Here is a 20,690-nt window from a genome sequence, read left to right as displayed (position 1 = left end):
TTTGGTACATAGTTTGAAATTTAGAACTCAGTGTAGACCTGTCTAAATTGTAGATCTTTTGTACTGGGTACAACCAACTAATGTTAGAGCTAGAAGGATTGTTGGATTTCCTAATTTTGATATATTTATATATTCTATAAATAATATAATGTGGCTGTTAGAGGTGATGAGTCGCGCAGCAGGGGTATAGAGAGTGTGTTAGTGCCCATAGCTTTCTCTTGTCCTTATTCCCAACAATGAAAAATCTTACAGCTTTACAAATACCACGCAGCCCAGTTTCCTGCATACTTCAGTATAGTATAACTGATGCTGATATTTATTCTTAAGAGAAAATCACGTTTTATATACAGGATCCGGGATTAGTCTTGATAAAGATTTGGCTCATTTAAATGCTGTACACAAATTTTACAGAATATAATTCCTAATTTCAAATATTATACTTAACATTTAATCACCATTGATGGACCCATTCTGGCTCTAGATCTGTTTGTTGAATTCTTACCCTAAAGTGACACTATCCATTTTATTCTTTTGTATAAGTTTTTACTGCTGTCTCCTTTATTCACTCTCACCTATTTACTACATACTTGTCCCAATATACTGTAGATATGAAAGCAGTAGTTTAATTACCACATCGTCTATGCCCATAATTCACAAAATTTGCCACAATGTCAGTGTTGCCACATTTTGTCGTATTTGTACAAGATGTTTTGCTGTGCTCATGTCTGTCGTCTTCTTCCATCTGCCCTGTTATTTGAAACTCATGAGGGGCGGTAATAATAGACAATTGAGTTGCATTTTAATCATGCACGCCAACCCCCCGTCTCAAGCCGCAAATGCAGTTGCACAGGGTTGTACACATGCCATGGCATACAATATGGCCCAGTCGTGTTTGGTGGGCAGTACTGCCACCGAATGTGACCCATTTAAGTGAATAGGACTGCAATACAACTATGTGTAATGCACACAGCTGCAGCACAGTGCTGTAGCATTTACAAGGAGGCAACAGGCAGTAAGGAAGCCAGTGTGGACTGCTTTTCAGAATGGCAGCGTAAAGTCTGCTGCACATCTAAACCTAACCTTAAGAAAAAAAATGTGTGTGATTTTGCAGACTGTCCTACGTATTAATAATCCTGTTATACCCCAATGTTATTTTTAAAAATACTGTATACAGTATATACACTGCAATATGCTATCCGCTATTCGCACACCAAATTTTGTTAAAACTGTAATGTTTTTTACTTAATTACCATATTACTGATAAAAAGACTGTTTGAAAAAGCTAGAGCACAGCTTTAGGATAATGTTTTCTGCTCAAGTAAAAAGATGTAAAACCTTTTGTGATGTTGGTAATGGATTTATGAAAGTTTGTTTCACAGTGGGGTGCTAGGTGAAATTGGTTAGATTAGGATATGGCCTTTTTTTCACTTGTAGAATGAATTAAGTAGGATTTGCTACAGGAATCTCCATAGAAAATGGTAATGTGGTTAGTCTGGAATCCATCCTGCAGCTCAGCAGTAAGCAATAAGTAATCCTCTTACTGCCTCTCACAAGATCATTATAGAAGAGTCTCTACATGCTTGTTAAGCGTGGCGTGCTAAAAGTAAAGGGAAAAAAGAAACTATTTCACTTAAGAGGAACAATTGACAGGCATTTGATGCATACTCTAACAAGATGATAAGTTGCCACCATTTGTACTAATATTAGTATACTGACATCTTTTAAATGGATATGTTTTAGGTACTAATGCCTCTGTACATGTTCTGCTTTCATCTGACTCAATTTATTTTACAATTTGAAGCCAATAAATTAAGGTCACATTATGTGACTCTGCAAACACATACAAATGAGACTTGTTACTTTCAGCAACCACTGAACCCTGATAACCGTAATCATTATAATATTTTTTTTTTCAACAGAAACAATTACATTTCTGCTGAATATGCAAAATTTGTCAGCAATTTTTAACAGTTCTGTAGCCGAAGTATAGTGTAAATAAATAAATTGCTAGAACAAAATTTTTCAATGAGCCAGCATTTGGCTGTAGATAGTATAAAGGTAGGTAAATGCTGAAATCTGTATATTAGATAAAGTCAGTGGGAAACTCCTCTTCATGCATTTTGAGAATGTACAAATATGTTTTCTTTCCACATATTGCATAGTGGGTTATAGCTTGTCTAAGGCGCACTCCTTCATTTACAACATTTTCCATTTCTCTGGTTAAAAAAACAAAAACAAAACGGCACCAATGACTAATATTTCACTTATTTTTTATTAGCTATGTTTTTAGTGCAGACAGACATAGGGAAGATTAGGGCCCCTTTCACACGGGGTGGACCCGTCAGCAGATCTGCTTGCTCAGTAGGGGATCTGTCTGCTGACAGGTCCATATCAACTGAACTTATGCAGAGTGGACACAGACACATTCCGCTGTCCTCTATGGGCGGTCGGATGGAAATGTGCAGTCTGTCCACTTCCATCCGACTGCAATCTGATCTGATCCAACAGACGGAAAGGGAACAGATCCCTGTCCGTCTCCATAGAGGAGAATAGAAGTTCTGATCAGGTCCGCCTTGAAAATGGGCTGGCAGACCCAATCGGAATATCCATGTGAAAGGGGCCTTACTAAAACTGATGCACTCAGAATCTGGTGTAGCAGTGCATGGTAGCCAGTCAGCTTCTAACTTCAGTTTGTTCAATTAAGCTTTGACAATAAAACTTGGAAGCTGCACCAGATTTTGCACAAAATGCAGTTTTAGTAAATAGCCCCCATAATATTTATAGGATCTGTTGAATAGACTCACCATACTGTTTTGTACAGCTTTTGAGTGATCCAGCCTCCTGGTTCACTGTGAGCTACCACTACACTGGTAGTGTCCATTTTAAATGATGGAGGAACAAATAAGCTCCCTTTTCTTGGTTAATAACAATTGCAGCAGAAAGTTTGACAACTAGGACATCCTATTGGAGCCCCTAGGAGAATCAGTTTTAAATAGCAATTGCTGTTATTTTTTTCATGGTAAATAGTTCAAGCTGTGTTCAGGTTGCTGTATTTCTATAGTAGTCATGCTTATTTTTATGTGGACTCTGAACATTCATATCTTAGACATTCGTATTAGTTGCACATTTATGTGTTGGTGTCATATTCTGGTGTGCAAAAAAAATTCACTCATAATAAACCTAATGTAAACCATATCCTTGCTTGAGTTAACATGTTGAACATGTTGATGCATGCTTCAGTAACATTGTGTTATATAATAGACAGACCCTCACTGTGGCTATCCGGAAAACCCAAATATTATGGATTTATTAGGCACGATGGGGAAGATAAAATCTTGTATATCTATGATGCCCTATAATTTCTGGGAGAGTGATCTAATCTACTTTAGTGCAACTTTTAGGGCAAGGTAAACCTATGGTGCATACTTCCTATTCAGGTTAACCGCTTTCTGACTGCCAGCCCACAATGTACTGTGACCAGCCGCAGTTAGTTACATGCAAAGCGATGTATGGGTATGTCGCTCTGGCTGTGCTAACACAGGAGGGCGCTGAGTGGCCGAGCAGGCGCGCAACTCTCCCCACCCATGACGAATGCACATCCCATGAATAGGACCCAGTGGTCATGTGATCACAATGCGATCACATGAGCACAATGTTAGCAAAGCTGTTATGAATCATTCTGATTCATAACAGCTCAGCTGCTCCTTCTGGTGAGCTGTGATTTGCCCACAGCTCTCACATGGCACATGGGGTTAATCACAGTACCCTGTACCATGTGATTAGCTCTAGCCAATCACATATCACTATTATTTTGAACTGTCATGAACTTTACCCATTCATGACAGTTCAAAGCAAGCTTTGCATTGCAGGAGCAATAATCTTTATTTCTCCTGCAAAGCAAAGCGTGAAAAAAAACAAAATAAAAAGCATATCCCTGATCACCCCCTAGAGTAGTACAATGTTACTATAGTAACATTGTAGTACTCTGATAAAAATATTTACAAAATTTAAAAAGTAAAAAAAAAAATACTGTATTGAGAATTTTTTTAAAACTTTTTTTTAAGGTTTTTTTTTTTTTTAAACTACTTGCTGACCACCTGTCCATAATGTGCAGGCGAACGGCGGCTCTGGGCAAAGCAACATACCCTTACATCGGTTTCTATTTTGGGGTATGACTGTGTCTGCGCCTCCCACTGCCCCCCTGTCGGTCCAGTGAGAGAAGAGAGCACATGGAACTGATTAAAAGCACTGCATTTTACACACACATTAGATTAGCACATTTAAACCTTTGATTGCTCCTATTAGCCCTTTGATCACCCCGTCACACAACCAGTGCCATTAGCACTGTGTAAGTATATAGAATTTTTCACTGAATAATGTATTCCTGCTATAGCGTCGGGGTCTGTAAGCTCCCCTCCCAGCCAGGGTCAGATAGCGTTTTTTATTGCCTGCACATCATTGCACTCATTCTATAGGTCGCTGATCACCTTCATTACTAGTATAGTGTTTGTACAGATCAATATGGTGATCATTAACAGAACTATACTAGTGCCTCCTTTGTATAGTGCCCCCAAAAACAGTGTTAGCAGGATCAGCCCCGTTTGCTGCCAGCACTAGTGTTTAGCCACTCCGCTGTTTTTCACTGAAGATTTGTATCAATTGATTGTGGGCCAAAGCAATTTATTTGCACAACAATGCATCTCCGCTCACCCAAATTCAGCTCTTGCGAGACAATTCGCATGGAAACCTGTCACGGTTTCTGAATTCAGAACTTTTTTGGGCCTAACCCTCAACATGAGCATTACAAAAAAGAATGAATTGGGGTCATATTGTTCCATAGACACAATTCATCATATGCCCATGATCTCTGCTGTTACATATATATGCCCAACAAGGACCAGCAACATACTGGTACATTGCTGGATTTTGAGTGGTTATATTGGGATGATGCTTGCAGCTAGTGGCATCATCCTGGTATTTTTTCAGCTGGCAGTTGGCTTTCATGTAAAAGCAATCTTAACTAATTAGCTGCTGGATCATTCTTACAAGCCGCGGGAAGGGAAGCCTCCCGCCATCTACCACGGTTTCTGTGACAAAAAATAAAAATAAAATAAAAAAGTGACAACTTTGTGTACATAAAAAAAAGTAATTTTCCAAGAATTTATGGCAAAAAAAGAAAATTTTCCAGGGACTCAACATGCCTCTCAGCAAATTCCTTGGGGTGTCTACTTTCCAAAAAGGGGTCATTTGGGGGGTTTTGTACTGCAATCTAATAATATCATCTAATAGTATCATAGTTATACATAATACTTACATTAAAAATGTTCCCATAAGGGATGGACAGTACAATCTTTCAAGAGTAATTACGTTACAGTGACTCAAAAAAGTTTTCATTCCCCTTGAAATTTTCCACATTTTGTCATGTTACAACCAAAAACATAATGTATTTTATTGAGATTTCATGTGATAGACCAACACAAAGTGGCACATAATTGTTAAGTGGAAGGAAAATGATAAATGGTTTTCAAAATATTTTACAAATAACTATTTGAAAAGTGTGGCATGCATTTGCATTCAGCCCCCTTTACTCTGATACCCCTAACTAAAATCTAGTGGAACCAGTTGCCTTCAGAAGTCACCTTATTAGTAAATAGAGTCCACCTGTGTGTAATTTAATCTCAGTATAAACACAGCTGTTCTGTGAAGCTCTCAGATGTTTGTTAGAGAACATTAGTGAACAAACAGCATCATAAAGGCCAAGGAACACACCAGACAGGTGAGGGATAAGGTTGTGGAAAAGTTTAAAGTAGTGTTGGGTTATAAAAAAAATATCCCAAGCTTTGAACATCTCACAGATCACTGTTCAATCCATCATCCAAAAATGGAAAGAGTATGGCACAATTGCAAATCTACTAAGACATGGTCGTCCACCTAAACTGACAGGCTGGGCTAGGAGAACGTTGATCAAGCACCCAAGAGGCCCGTGGTGACTCTGAAGGAGCTGCAGAGATCCACAGCTCAGGTGGGCGAATCTGTCCACAGGACAACTATTACTTGTACACTCCAGAAATCTGGCCTTTATGGAACAGTGGCAAGAAGAAAGCCATTGTTGAAAGACAGCCATAGGAAGTCTCATTTGCAGTTTGCGAGAAACCATGTGGGGGACACAGCAAACGTGGAAGAAGGTGGTCTGGTCAGATGAAACCAAAATTGACCATTCTGGCCCAAAAGCAATATGCTATGTGTGGTGGAAACCCAACAACGCACATCACCCTGAACATACCATCCCCACCGTGAAACGTGGTGGCAGCATCATGCTTGTGGGGATGCTTTTCTTCAGCAGGGACAGAGAAGCTGGTCAGAGTTGATGGGAAGGAGGATGGAGCCAAATACAGGGCAATCTTAAAAGAAAACCTGTTAGAGTCTGCAAAAGACTTGAGACTGGAGTGGAGGTCCACATTCCAGCAGGACAAGGACCCTAAACATACATACAGAACTACAATGGAGTGGTTTAGATCAAAACATGTTCATATGTTAGAATGGCCCAGTCAAATTCCAGACCTAAATCCAATTGGGAATCTGTGGCAAGACTTGAATATTGCTGTTCACAAACGCTCTCCATCCAATCTGACAGAGCAAAGAAGAATGGGCAAACATTTCACTCTCTAGATATGCAAAGCTGGTAGAGACATACCCAAAAAGACTTGCAGCTGTGATTGCAACAAATGGTGGTTATACACAGTATTGACTCAGGGGGGCTGAATACAAATGCACTTTTCAGATATTTAGTTGTGAAAAATTTTGAAAACCATTTATTATTTTCCTTCCACTTCACAATTATGTGCCACTTTGTGTTGGTCTATCACATAAAATCCTAATAAAATACATTTATGTTTTTGGTTGTAACATGACAAAATGTGGAAAATTTCAAGGGGTATGAATACTTTTTCAAGGCACTGTATACAGTTAGGTCCATATATATTTGGACACAGGCACAATTTTAGATTTTTCACGTATTGACCAAAACATATTCAAGCTATAGTTATATAATGGATATGGGCTGAAAGTGCATACTCTCAGGTTTAATTTGAGGGTACGTACATCCAAATTGGAGGAAGGGTTTAGGAATTACAGCTCTTAAGAGTAGCCACCCTTCCTCCAATTTGGATGTACATACCCTCAAATTAAACCTGAGCGTGTGCACTTTCAGCACATATCCATTATATACCTATAGCTTGAATATGTTTTGATAAATACCTGAATAAAACTAAAATTGTGCCTGTGTCCAAATATATATGGACCTAACTGTATGTGTAATGAAGGACATAGTCATGTTAAAGGTTGTACCAACTAAGGACCACCAAGACAACGCTAAGGTCCCTGTAGAGAGAGAGGAAAAAACAGAAAAAAGATAGGAATGGGGGAGTGGATTGAGTAGGCAGTGTCCTGGAATGAGTCATGGACCCGGTGCAATAGGAGACGAGGCTCCCAGTTAAGCGGGAGGGCAGGGCAGAGCTTCAGATGGGTACTTGGTGAAGTGTAAGGTGAAAGTGGGCATCGGGTTATTTTTTATCGTCAACTGTTCAGGGGAGTTCAGGTGGTCAAAGGGAGGATTTTGCAGCAAAAGAGGTTGGGGAGATAAGCGCCAAGGACAGAGGCAGGGGAACAGACACATAAAAGGAGGTACAGAAAGAGGACAGTAGGGCAGTAGCTGATCACCTATGTAGGATGGGAAGAGGGTGGGTGTGGGCTGTAAGGAAAACGCAAAAGGGGGGGTAAGAGGCGGCGGTAGGGAGAAGAAGAGGGGTGGGGTGGGTTGGGGCTAACAGAATTGTGGCTATGTGGCAAAAAGGGGGGGGGTGGAATGTAGAAAGGGAAATCAAGGACCGATTAAGTCCTGCACCTATAATGCTCCCTATTTTCCTTTCCACAAAAAAGAGTGGTCGAATTTGGCATGTCGAAAGGTCAATGCATAAGTATTCTAATGTTTCCAATATCATGTGCTCTCTATCAGGTCATCAATTATGGAAGGTCACCAATGAGTTTGCGATATTCTGGAGTCATGTGAAAATAGGTCCAACAGGACCACATGTGTGTAAATTTGTAGGGATTATCCTGTGTTGTTGCAATCAACTCCTCCATATCTGCTGTTTTACTGAGACGAGAAAGCCAGTCACGTCACGCTCATGGTTTTGGAATGGCATATTTAACAGACTCGTATATTGTTGGGTCAAACTATGTTTTTCTATATATTCCTGTTTTCAATATATGAATATTTATCTGTCATGCTCTTTTCTGTATTGACACCAATTGCCTTTATTATTATTACTATTATTATTATTACACAGGATTTATGTAGTGCCAACAGTTTGCTCAGCGCTTTACAATATAACGGGAGACAATACAGCAACAGTACAGTTCAATACAAGAGGGATTTGAGGGCCCTGCTCCTTGGAGCTTACAATCTAGGAGGGAAGGGCTAGTGGTACAAAAGGTAGTAACTGTGAGGAATGGACTGGTTGGAAAAATAGAAGATTCCAGTATTAGCTGAGGGCGGGATAGGCTTCCCTGAAGAGATAGGTTTTCAGAGATCGCCTAAAAGTGAGCAGAGTGTGCGATAGTCTGATAAATTGGGGTAGAGAGTTCCAGAGGATGGGGGAAGCTCTGGAGAAGTCCTGGAGACGAGCATGGGAGGGAGGAGACAAGGGAGCTAGAGAATAGGAGGTCTTGCGAGGAGCGGAGAGTACGGTTTGGGTGATATTTAGAGACAAGATCGGTGATGTAATTTGTGGCAGAGTTATAAATGGCTTTATACGTTATTGTTAATGTTTGGAATTTTATCCATTGGGCAACGGGAAGCCAATGGAGGGATTGGCAGAGAGGGGTGGCAGATACAGAACGGTTAGTAAGGTGGATGAGTCTGGCAGCAGCATTCATGATAGACTGAAGAGGGGATAGCCTGCGATGAGGTAGGCCAATGAGGAGGGAGTTACAATAGTCAAGGCGAGATATAACCAGGGAGTGAATAAGTTGCTTAGTGATTTCCGTGGTTAGGAATGGGCGTATCTTGGAGATGTTGCAGAGGTGAAGTCTACAGGATTTGGACAGTGATTGGATTTGGGGGTGAAAGGACAGATGGGAGTCTAGGATTACACCTAGTACCCTGGCCTGAGGGCAGTGACTGATGATTGTGTTATTGATCTTGATGGAGAAGTCAGGGGAGGGGGCACAGGCTGGGGGGGAATACTAAGAGCTCAGTTTTGGAAAGATTGCGTTTGAGGAAGTGGAGTGACATCCATGCCGATATGTCAGTTGGTTAGTAATACGAGAGGAGACTGAAGGGGTAGAAAGATAGATTAGTGTGTCATCAGCATAGAGATGGTACTTAAAGCCATGGGAGTTTATCAAGTGACCAAGGGAGGAGGTGCAGATGGAGAAGAGAAGGGGTCCAAGGACAGAACCTTGAGGGACCCCTACAGAAAGAGGGAGTGAAGAGGAGGAGGCAGCGTTATAGGTAACACTGAAGGAGCGCTGCGATAGGTAGGAGAACCAGGAGAGAGCAGAGTTTCTGAGGCCTTTACTTTGTTAAATCAATAAAACTATTGAATAAGAACCTTCCAAAGGTCAACAGTCAATTCAATGATTGATCCAATTGAGCAGCTGCATGCTCTATAGTTATACTCATACCCAGGTTCCATTAACATTTACTTTATATCCTTTGAAGTTTATAGAAGATAGAAGTCTGATGATCAATATGTGTTTATATTTGTGAGCTTACAGAGGAAATATAAGGTCTTTAAATGTACAGTATGTCTTTTGATATTTATTAATAAAAAAACTTTTTGTACATAATATCTTATTAATATGCATATATGATTGCTAAAATGTAACTAAAGGCAGCTTTCTTTTTCATTTTGAATAGAGAAAAGGAGGGTTATAACCCCTGTCAAGTTTTTTTTTATGGTCCTCTTTGTCCCATTGGGGAAATTTCCCAGGACTGGAAAGGAGAGGAAATCCCTCCAAAAATGAGGAAATCTTGAGGTGTCACCAGGGTCACCTGGAAGATTTCCCCTATATTACTGCTCTGATGACAACTCAAAATTTTGGAATTTTCTTTTACTTTCACATTCAATGATAGTGGTAAACTGGTCAAATAGAGAGCGTAGATCTTCCTAATGAGGACACAGACAGCAATAATAACTGACAGGTGTTATAAGCCCTCCACCCTATTGAACACTACAAAAAAAAAAAAAAAAGTTTTGACTTTAGATACACTTTAAATAATATGTGCAAATAGAAGTCTTTCCAATTTTTGGTCCCATACAGAATATCTGATTAGTATTGGCCCAGGAGGCAATTGTTGTCCTGCCTCTCAGCCCAGTCCTCAGCTGCTACATATTAACAGAATAAAACTTTAATAATTTCTGTTGCTCTTACAGGCCTGATGGAATTGGAACGGTTACAGCTGAGGAGAAGGAGAGATTTGAAGAGATTAAAGAACGACTTGCATCACTATTAGAAAATCAAATCAGTCACTTCAGGTAAAACATTTTTTATAGATGAATAACACTGTAAAATGTCCAAGTTAAATGAATTGCCATGTTTTGTACAGGGAAAAAAAAATCAGTGGATCTCTTTATTGTATATCACAGAACATAGAGCAACCATATTAATCCTTACTCATAGGGTTATGCTCCAACAACAGATGATCATCTCCTATATAACACCCCCCCCCCCATACAGGAAGTATCTTTGTTTTTTCACCTGTGTCTGCCTGTGTTTGCATTTCCAGCCTTGTTTGTATGCCTTGGCTCTTCTAGAGGAAGGCTTTAGTCCCCATGTGCACAGGACGTTTCTGAATGATGGAAACTGATTGCTGGAAAACGTAGGTTAAAAAAAGTATGTTTAGCCGCGTTTGCATAACATGTTTATACTCATTTATGTGCTTTTATGCGCATTTGCATTTAGAAGTGTTTTTTAAAGATTAGCACAGGAGAACCTCCCAAATGCCCAGAATGCACTGAAAAGTGGTAAATTATTAACTATTTCAGACTGTTTCAGAGAAATACACACAGTAGAAGCAGAGACAGCAGTATGTGTTGAGATAATTAGGTGTGAGTCGCTCCTTAACATTTCTTTTGCTTCCAAGGGTGGGAAGGCGTCTGCTGGAGTGAGTCATTAAGGTCACCTGGCAAGGGGTCTTCATGAGGAATTTGAGGTGTGAATGTGCATTAACATATCTTTTGTTTCCAAGAGTGGGAGAGGTCTGAGGTGTGAATTGGTCATTACAATGTGTGACAAGCTTGGCGGGAACATCTTCTGTTAAGTGTTTTGTCCATCTGAGCACCTTGAAAACTCTTTTCATGCATTTTTCATGATGATAAAAGGCTCTGGACAGCATTGGGAACTGGATGAGTTAAAAAAAATTTCAAACGCTTATAAACACAATTTAGATGCGATTAGCTGCGTTTACAAGCGTTTTGCGTTTGAAACACTGATAAAATCAATGTCTGAACGCAAGTGTGTTGCGTTCAAAAAAACAACTGTAAACTCAACTGCCTGTAAACGACTGTAAACAAAGATGTGTACATGGACACATAGGAAAACATTAGGGTGAGTTCAGGGGCTGCTGAAAAAAACACTGAACAGCTCCTTAATGTGAGTTTAGCAGCTGCAGTGTACATGAGCCCTTACAGTGCTGAGGTTCACAGGTTTCTGCTGCCAAGGGAGAAGGAGATAATATCCGGAAGATAAAATAAAACACTATCCTGGCAAGTATAACTATCCAAAACTTAAAAAAAAAAATACATTTGCTTTTAGAGTGGAGAGGGATTAGAACTCCTGTCAGTTTTTATTTGTGTCTGTGCCCCCCGTTAAGGAGATTCGCCCCCTTTCCAGTATTTGTCCTGTATACCATTATCATTGAAAGTGAGAAAATCCCAAATTTTGCATTGTCCCTGGAAAAGTAATAGAGGAGAAACCTTCCAATAAGGACACTAGCTCTCCTGACCTGGGGTCCCTAAGGGATTCCTTTAATTTGCAGGGATTTCCTCTCGCTTCCTGTTTAGTTGTGGGTCAGGAAGTGAAGGAAAATCTCCGAAATGGGACACAGATGGTGGAAAAAACTCTGGCAGGGGTTATAACGTTCCCTTGCTCTAATCAAAATGAGGGAAAATGCCTATAGTTTATTTTAATTCTCCCTGGCAGCATATTTTGTTCTGCCAATTCCACTTTTGTTTTTTCTCTAATATTTTTTCCTGCAACAGTAGTAAAACTTTAAACGGTCAGCTGATCGGCTTATAACGACTTGCTGATTATTGGAACAGTGCCAAGAATAGTAAACAACTGAGGCTGTGCAGAGCAGGGTAAGACAGTGCCTTAATGGATTTTCTACAGTATAGGCACTGATTTTTAATGCTTCACAAAGCTATAGCTGCAAAGGAGCCCAGCATTATGTAATCTATCTGGACTTAATTTTCTGACCAAAGTTCAGCTTTAATGCTTAAAAATGGCTACATCTGCTTTGAATTAAGTATTGCACTGTAACATTAATCCAAGCACTTGTTTTAGCATTACACAGTGTATCCAAGCATCTTTTTCTTGGGGAGAGCTTTCTTATAATGTTCATTCTCCAATGATGTTGCTTCTTACCACCAGTTGTGAAAAACCGTGCAACTAAGCAGAAGAGTCTCACCAGACTCCAATATATAGGATTTATTAACATTTTAAACATTATTATAGGTACCAGCAACACTCTCTGACAATACAGTGCAGTTAAAACCGTTCCACAGAGGTTTTGATAATGTATTAACCGCTAGCCTACAGGGCACTTATACCCCCTTCTTGCCCAGGCCAATTTCCAGCTTTCAGCGCTGTCACATTTTGAATGACAATTGCACGGTCATGCAACATTGTACCCATATGAAATTTTTGTCATTTTTTTGTAACAGATAGAGCTTTATTTTGGTATTTAATCGCCTCTGGGTTTTTTATTTTTTCTTAAACAAACCAAAAACCACTGAAGATTTTGAAAAAAAAAAGGTTTTCCTTAGTTTTTGTTATAAAATTTTGTAAATAAGTGATTTTTCTCCTTCACTGAAATGCACTGATAGGCTGCAGTGATGGGCACTGATAGGCTGCACTGATGGACACTGATAGGCGGCACTGATGGGCACTGATGAGGAGGCACTGGTAGGTGGAACTGATGGGCATTGACAGGCATCACTGATGGGCACTGAAAGGCAGCACTGATATATGGCACTGATAGGCAGCACTGTTAGGCGGCACTGACTTGCACTGTTAGGCGGCACTGACTGGCGGCACTGATTGGCACTGATGGGTGACACTGAAAGGCAGCTCAGATGGGCACTGTTATGTGGCATTGATGGGCACTGGTAGGCACTGATATTTGGCATTGATGTGGCACTGATGGGCACTGGCACGAGGCACTGATGGACACTGACAGGTGGCGCTGCTGGGGCTACACTGATCATCAGAGCACACTGATCACAGTGCCCCGATGATCTGTGTACATGTCCCCTCCGTGGAAAGCCGATTGCCGGCTCTCCTCTCCTCTCGAGCTGTCAGCGTGACAGCTCTAGAGGAGAGAAATGCCGATAACCGACATTTCCCTGTTTACATGTGATAAGCTGTGATTGGACACAGCTGATCACATGACCGAGCCGACATCTTCGGCTCTTTCCGTGATCGGTGATCCGCTATGTCCGAGGGACACAGCGCACCACCGATCGCCGCGCTGCACGCTCCCTGAGCCGCGCATGCGCGGTGAGAATGGGAGGACGTCATATGACTAGAGAACCACCTTGCGTTCATCATATTACTATATGGCGGGCGGGAGGTGGTTAAAGACTATTTTATAGTATTACACATTAAATCATGTATATGATTTTCTTTAAAATAGGTAAGCAATACCCCAAAAAACATTACTCCAGTATCACTTTTAATTGAAAATAACTTTCCTAGTCTAAGCTCCTAATTGGTGGCCAGTGTGAATAATTGGTGCTGTGCATAATCCTAAATGAGATGGTGGTGAAAAAAGGGCTATGTTATTTACATCTAATATGATCCTAATAATGCTTTAGTGTGTGCCCACTGGGACCTGTTTATCTGGGATTGTATGGGTAATCCCGGATCTATCTATCTAACAATCATTTAGAAACCGGATGGCTTGGTAGTTAAGGGGTGTAAACAAAGTGTGAAGTACTGTGAAGATTATGTTCATTCTTTGAAGAATTACAGCTTGAATAATTAAAATTGAAAAAAAAATGCCGTAAGGTTTATTTAAACATGGATTACTGCTTAGAGATCTGAAAGCTACTTCATTATTCCTAATTAAAACCCACATTATATTATATTAATACTAATGAAACTAAGCTGTGCATAAAAGGATATTTTTCATTAGAGCAAGTTAATATTTTCTTTAGGTCTAATTCTTACAGCATACTGTACTGGTAGACTATCCATCCATAAAATGTGATAAATGACTCAGTGTCTCTTCTTCCTAACTATGAAGCTATAATGTGACACAGAAACTGTAATGTTTATAATGTCAAACTAATCTTCTGGGACCTTCCAGACATTCACTGATATGCTTGCTATTAGAATTGATTGGTGCAAATCAGTCAAGCTTGTTGTATTTTCCTGCTGAGACTTTAAATCAACAGTCAGGCTGGACAACTGGCTGAATAATCTAGATATGCAGACCTTTAGCTTCACGCTGGGTCAGTTGCAACAGCCCTATTTTGGACTTGGGCAGTAAGCAAATTAAACATCTTTTGGGGACATGTATGACCTGGTGCAGGAATCTGTGTCACAGTGTTAGCCTGGCTGACAGCCCTCCCACATTGGTGGTTATTATAATCTGTCTTGGGAGCCTTACCCACATGCTCTGCTGGATCAGTAAGTAGATGCCCCCTCCCTTCCCTCCCCAGAAGTGGTGTGGGTACTCCCTGGGGTGGTCGGTCCTGCAGTGTCCCCTACTCCCTCCTTGCCTCTGGTATTACCTCCTGTCCCTCCTGGCCAGGCTGCCTCCCCTCCTACCTCTCAGTCCCTGGTGCTTGGGCCAACTTTTCCTGGCATCCATGGGTGGGAAAGGGAGCCTTTTCAGTTGTCCCTGTAAGTTCCGCATGATAGGGGTTCCCTCCAGGAGTGTAAGGGGCTTCATTGTGACCACCATGTTCTTTACCATAGCCAATGGCAATTTGGGGATGGACAGGAAGGGTGGCCATTTTATGGTGGACCTTCTCGTTGACTTGTATGGGAGATGAAGTGCATGGTGGCCATTTTCTTATAGCCATGCAGCACCGGCCATATTGCTGGTGATTCCCCTCTTAAGATGGGTACAGAGTCAGTGCCTGGGACAGGAATGTGCGCTCTCTGAGGCACGGTCAGCACAACCTTGTCCATAGTTGGCTCACTGATCTCATTCACAGGCGGCAACCATGTCAGTACCCACGGTAGTCTCCTGGTCGTCGGGTGGTGGTGAGTTCTCCCAGGTGCACCTCTATCTCTGTTGTAGTCACCCTGGGGGCCGTTTTTGTCCCCCCTTCCCTCTGGGTGTCATAATTGTTGGCACTGCCTTGCCTAAGTTGGTGGGCTGTATAGACTCTTAGGTGCATGCTTCCAATCCTGGTCCCCTTATGGAGGCTGCAAGTCTGTTGGCAGTCTTGGGGTCATTCATCTCCTGAATAATGGCAGCATTCAGGCATAATGGTACCCAGAATCCCCCCCCGCCCCCCTTCCCGGTCACCTGCCCCTTTGTATTTTTCTGAGCCGGGCTCTGCTGCTGCAGGCTCTGCGATTTTCGGTGAATCCTGGAGTTGCCTCCCTTGATTCCTTGGACAGCGAGGTTGAGTCCTTTGCCTCTGTAATCGCACAGGAAAATACGCTGGTGACTGCTGGGGCAGCCAAATACCTGCATGTGGTGCCAAGCACTCCTGGATGCACAAGTCCACCAAGCCTGAAGTCTTCTTCAGTTTAAAGGTTTACCCCTACCCATTTCTAGGGTGAGGAGTTGTCTTTGTTGCTACTCAGGCCCATGGGCCTCACTCATTCCAGGCAAGTCAATCGTGAACTGGTTTTGTCCTGCTACAGGATAGAATTTCTTTCTTATCCACCAAAGAAATTATTTCCCTCCAATCTTTGCCTTCCACCATCATGCCTTTGGGCCCTGTGCAGGAAGGTGCAGGATCTGCTGTGCCAGGGAACTGTATTCCCTGTGTTTGAGCTGGAATAATTCCAGGGGTTGTTAGTCTAACCTGTTTATGGTTCCAAAAAAAGATTGGGGTTTGCCCTATTTTGAACCTTCATAGCCTTGAATTGCTTTATGCGGGTTCAAGATGGAATCCATCCCTTTGGTGGTGGCTTCACTTCATCTGGGAGAATTTCTGGTTGTGTTGAGAGACGCAAATCATCAATTTGTTCTGCTCCCCTTTGGCTTGGGGTCTGGGTCTTATGGTATCCACCTTCAAAATGGTCTCATATTCATAGTTCCATATGAGAGTTCTGCAGAGGGATATCCTGTTGACATCGGTCAAGTCTCATGCTTCCCTGGATAACCAGATTCATCTGGGCTGGTAAATGAGGGCCTCCTTCCGCTGGTGGCTCCAGTCTCGTCCCCTACAGGCCAGGAAATCCTTTTCCCCTCCACTGGATGGTAGTCACGATGGATGCCAGCTTGTCTGACTGGGGAGATATCCTGGGTTCAGATTGGCATTAGACCGCTGGACTCCAGAGGAGGCTCAGCTACCCATCAATATTCTGGGACTATGAGCAGTTAGGTTGTCTCTGGAGCACTGGATGGATCTTCTCTGGGGGCTCCTGGACAAGAGCTAGTTGCACAATGCCAGAGCAGTGGCTTTTGTGAACCACCAAGGCAGAGCAAGCAGTGCTGCAGTGGTGCTGGAAGCATCACGCATTTTGCGGTGGGTAGAACAACCCATTCTGGCTCTCTCTGCTGTGCACATACCAGGCGTTGAGAATGTTACCTCAGTCGCCAGGCCATGGATCAGGGGTAGTGGTCCCTGTACCCAGATGTGCTTCATCCTGTCTCAAAATAAAGATACAAGGGTTTGTGGCTAGAGCGTGGGACTCCCTGGTAGATGCACTGGTGGCACTGTGGGACCTCTATAATCTCATTTTACGCATTTCCTCCTCTTAAGATGCTCCCTCACCTGCTGTGCAGGATAGAGACCAGAGGGAAGTGTGGTCCTTCTGTTAACTCCAGACTGGCCTCATCATTTGTGCTATGCTGGTGTGGTGCGGCTGGTCACGGACACTCCCTGGCAGTTGCCCCCTTTGAGAGGACCTTCTGTCCCAGGGTCTAGTCTACCACCCTGCTTTACTGTCTCTGGCTTGGATGACATTGTTATTGAAGCCAGGTTTTGAGAAACAAGTGGGTTTGGTGATCCCTGCATTATTAAAGGCATGCAAGTCTGCCTCTCAGAAGATATATAATGATTATATTGCCTGGTGCAGGCCTGTGGGTTTCCATCCATGTTCCTTCTCGGTGGCTCAGGTTTTGGCTTTTCTCAGGGCATTGCACAACAACTTGCTTTGGATATCATTTAAAGGCAGGTTTCTTCCTGTGCAATCTTTTTTTTGTTTTATATTTTTGGCGTCCCTTGTCCACGTATTCCTTAATCTGCACTTTCATCTAAGGGGTTCATCATGTGGCACCTCCCCTGTTTTCCCCATTGCCACCAAGAGACCCGAACATGGTCCTACAGAAGCCTGTCTTTGGGAGTATTCAGGGTATTCCCATTTTTATCAAAGTTGCCTTCTTGGTCTCCATCACTTCTGCTTGGTGGGTGTCAGAATTGGCAGCCTTTTCCTGTGAGTCTCCCTTTCCTGTCTTACATTAGGATAAGGTGGTTTGCGATCCATGCCCTTCCTTTCCTCCAAAGGTGGTTTTCGGATTTTCACATGAATGAGGGCCTTGTCCTGCCACCTTTGTGTTCTAATGAGGTTGTGTTGTGCACTTTGGATGTGGTCCAGGTGGTTCGTGTGTGCCTGTCTACTGCTGCTTCTATCCAGAGGTCAGATTATCTTTTGTTGCTCGCCTATGGTCCAAGAAAAGGCCTGGCGGCCTGCTCTGCTATTATGTCCTGTTGGATTCAGCAGGCGCTTGTTATGTCATACACCATTAGGAGTAGGGCTCCTTTCTTCCCCATAGTGGCATGCTCCACCAGGGTGACTAGTGCCTCCTGGGCGTTCTGACCCTATGCGTCTGTATTTCAGGTTTGCAAGGCAGGTTCCTGGTCCTCTGTGCACACTTTTAAAACAATTTCACAAGTTGATGTGTTTGCATCTTCGCATGCTTGTTTTGCCCCAAGGTTGTAGACCACTGGTTAGGATTACTTCTTTTTGGTTTGTGCACTCCTTCTTGAGACACTGCTTTTGGACATCCCTATGGTCAAGACTCAGAAGAGCTGTGTTTGTCGATGAATGTAAGAGAAAACAAAATTTTGTTACCATAAAATCCCTTTCTGTCAGTTCATTGATGACGCAGCACCCATCCCTATTTTTTGGAGTTTATACTTTTGATGTTTTGTGACTAGCTGGATTGCTTATAGAAGAGTGAGGATTTGTATCAGCTAGGAGTGACGTTAGGCGGTGCTGTGTTCTTTTTTTGTCTAGTGTCCTACACCTGTAGGTGGTGTTATAAACCCTGTGGACAAAAATCAGAATAGCTGTGTTCGTCAGTGAACTCTGTGAAAGGGATTTTACATTGAGTAACAAAAATCCAGTTCTATCCTCCAGATGTAAATAATAGCCCCTTGTGCTCTGTAATGACCTTAAAGTTAAAAGCTCTATATCAAGTTCACTATACAGATCACTTACAGTATATATTTATACATGGTGATTATATCCCCCCTTTATTGCCTCTTCTAAAAGAATAAATTAGGTTAATCTTTCCTGTTAGCTGAGCTCCTCCATGCCTCATCAGTTTTATTGCTTTCTCTGCACCTTCTCAAGTTCTCCAATATCCTTTTTGTGAACTGGTGCCCAAAACTGAACTGCGTATTCCAGATGAGGTTTTGCTATTTATTTGTACAGTGGCAAAATTATATGCCTCAGTCTCTCTCTGGAGTCTGTACCTCTTAGGTCAGTTCACACCATAATGCGTGTGTTCCCTTGTGATGCATTTTTTTGCTTGTTCCTGTGCTGTGCATGTGTCCATTTTTAATAGCCTATTCATTTCAGTGGGCTGCCAAATGCAAGAGAATGCTCAAAAATATGACACGCACAATTTTTTTAAAATCATGCTGCACCAAAACTCATGGTACTGCGGTACCATACATTTTGGTGGCTGCAAGCACGCACGCATTTGCTAGATGAGGGTGCCATTAACAATGGAAATGCGCCTTTCCCATCTTGAAAGTGCAGTGACCAGGCCTTTAATACAAGATAGTATTTTGCTAGCTTTAGAAACTGCAGCTTGGCATTGCACGCTACTATTAAGTCTAAGATCTGCTAGGACATCCTTCTCATCCATTGACTCCCTTAGCTGTTCTCCTCCTACAATGTACGGTATGTGCATGTTTTTTGCCCCCAAGTGCATAACTTTACATTTATGAATGTTAAACTTCATTTTCCATGTAGTTACCCAATTAAATGTGGCATTGAGGTTGGCTTGTACATTAGAGACATCTTGTAAGTACATTCCATTGCATAGCTTGGTGTCATCTGTAAACACTGAAATGGTAGTTTTATAAATAGGTTAAATAGTAAGGGTCCCAACACTGAACCTTGGGGTACACCACTAATAACATTAGACCGTTCAGCGTATGAATCGTTAATCACTGCTCTCTGAATACGCTCTTTTGCCAGTTTTCTATCCATTTACAAACTGAATTTTCTAAGCCTGTAAGCTTTAACTTAGGCTTTGTTTACACTTGCAATTGAGAGACTGTAAATCCCCATGTTCAAGCTGTGTTTTTACCACCTCTCAACAGCTACCAGTGTTGCTGCTGAGGCAGCAGCCTAGGGTGTGCACATGCCATGCCTGTGGTTGTGGCACTGTTGTCTGGTAATCAGGGCGTTACAACAGCAAGCAAGGAGGAGATACAATGCCTCCTCACCACCTGTTTGTTGCTGTCTGAAGAGTGATGTAAACATGGATTGTGCTTCAGACACCAAGTAGAAACCAAGGGTTTATACATTAGAAGTGTGTGGGGAACTACGTTGGATGCTTTTGCAAAACGTTAAGGCTGTGTTTGTGTAAGCAGACCACCTAATAGATTTAACAAAGACATATTAATAGGAAAATTATTTTTTTAAAATAATTGGACAGTTGGGGGTTACAGTACTAACAGAAAAGTGGGAATCTTATTTTGGTGAGCTTTAGGTCAAGTGAGTCAGGTAATCCTCTCAGATCCAATTAGTCAGCTGCTCAGGAGGAGATTCAATGCCTCAGATGACTGAGCTCCATGACTTTTATTAAGCAAAAGCTCCATCCTAAGAAATCGATTAATGTGCATGTCAAGACAAAATTTTAAAAATGCAGTAATCCCTGCAATACATGCGCATATCCCTGTGATTTAACCACTTGCCTACCTGGCACTTATACTCCCTTCCTGCCCAGGTCAATTTTCAGCTGTCTGCCCTGTCGCACTTAGAATGACAATTGTGTGGTCATGCAACACTGTAGCCATAAGACATTTTTGTCA

The 20,690-nt window shown here is 42.0% G+C and overlaps 1 protein-coding gene across 6 annotated transcripts in view; it reads left to right on the top strand.

The window, feature by feature from the left end:
• Positions 1–20,690, top strand: part of CADPS2 (calcium dependent secretion activator 2) — a 694,049-nt gene that overhangs the window by 298,891 nt on the left and 374,468 nt on the right. For all 6 annotated transcript variants that reach the window (XM_089672135.1, XM_089672134.1, XM_089672133.1 and 3 more), the window contains exon 14: positions 10,440–10,541. In XM_089672135.1, coding sequence (XP_089528261.1) covers positions 10,440–10,541 — 102 coding nt within the window. The remainder of the gene's footprint in view (positions 1–10,439; positions 10,542–20,690) is intronic.

Source organism: Staurois parvus, unplaced genomic scaffold (assembly GCF_062004578.1).
Source record: "Staurois parvus isolate SC_StPar_1 unplaced genomic scaffold, SC_StPar_1.0 ptg000120l, whole genome shotgun sequence".
Classification (NCBI taxonomy): domain Eukaryota; kingdom Metazoa; phylum Chordata; class Amphibia; order Anura; family Ranidae; genus Staurois; species Staurois parvus.
The sequence above is the reverse complement of the archived record's forward strand: the minus strand, read 5'-3'. Positions and strand labels throughout refer to the sequence as shown.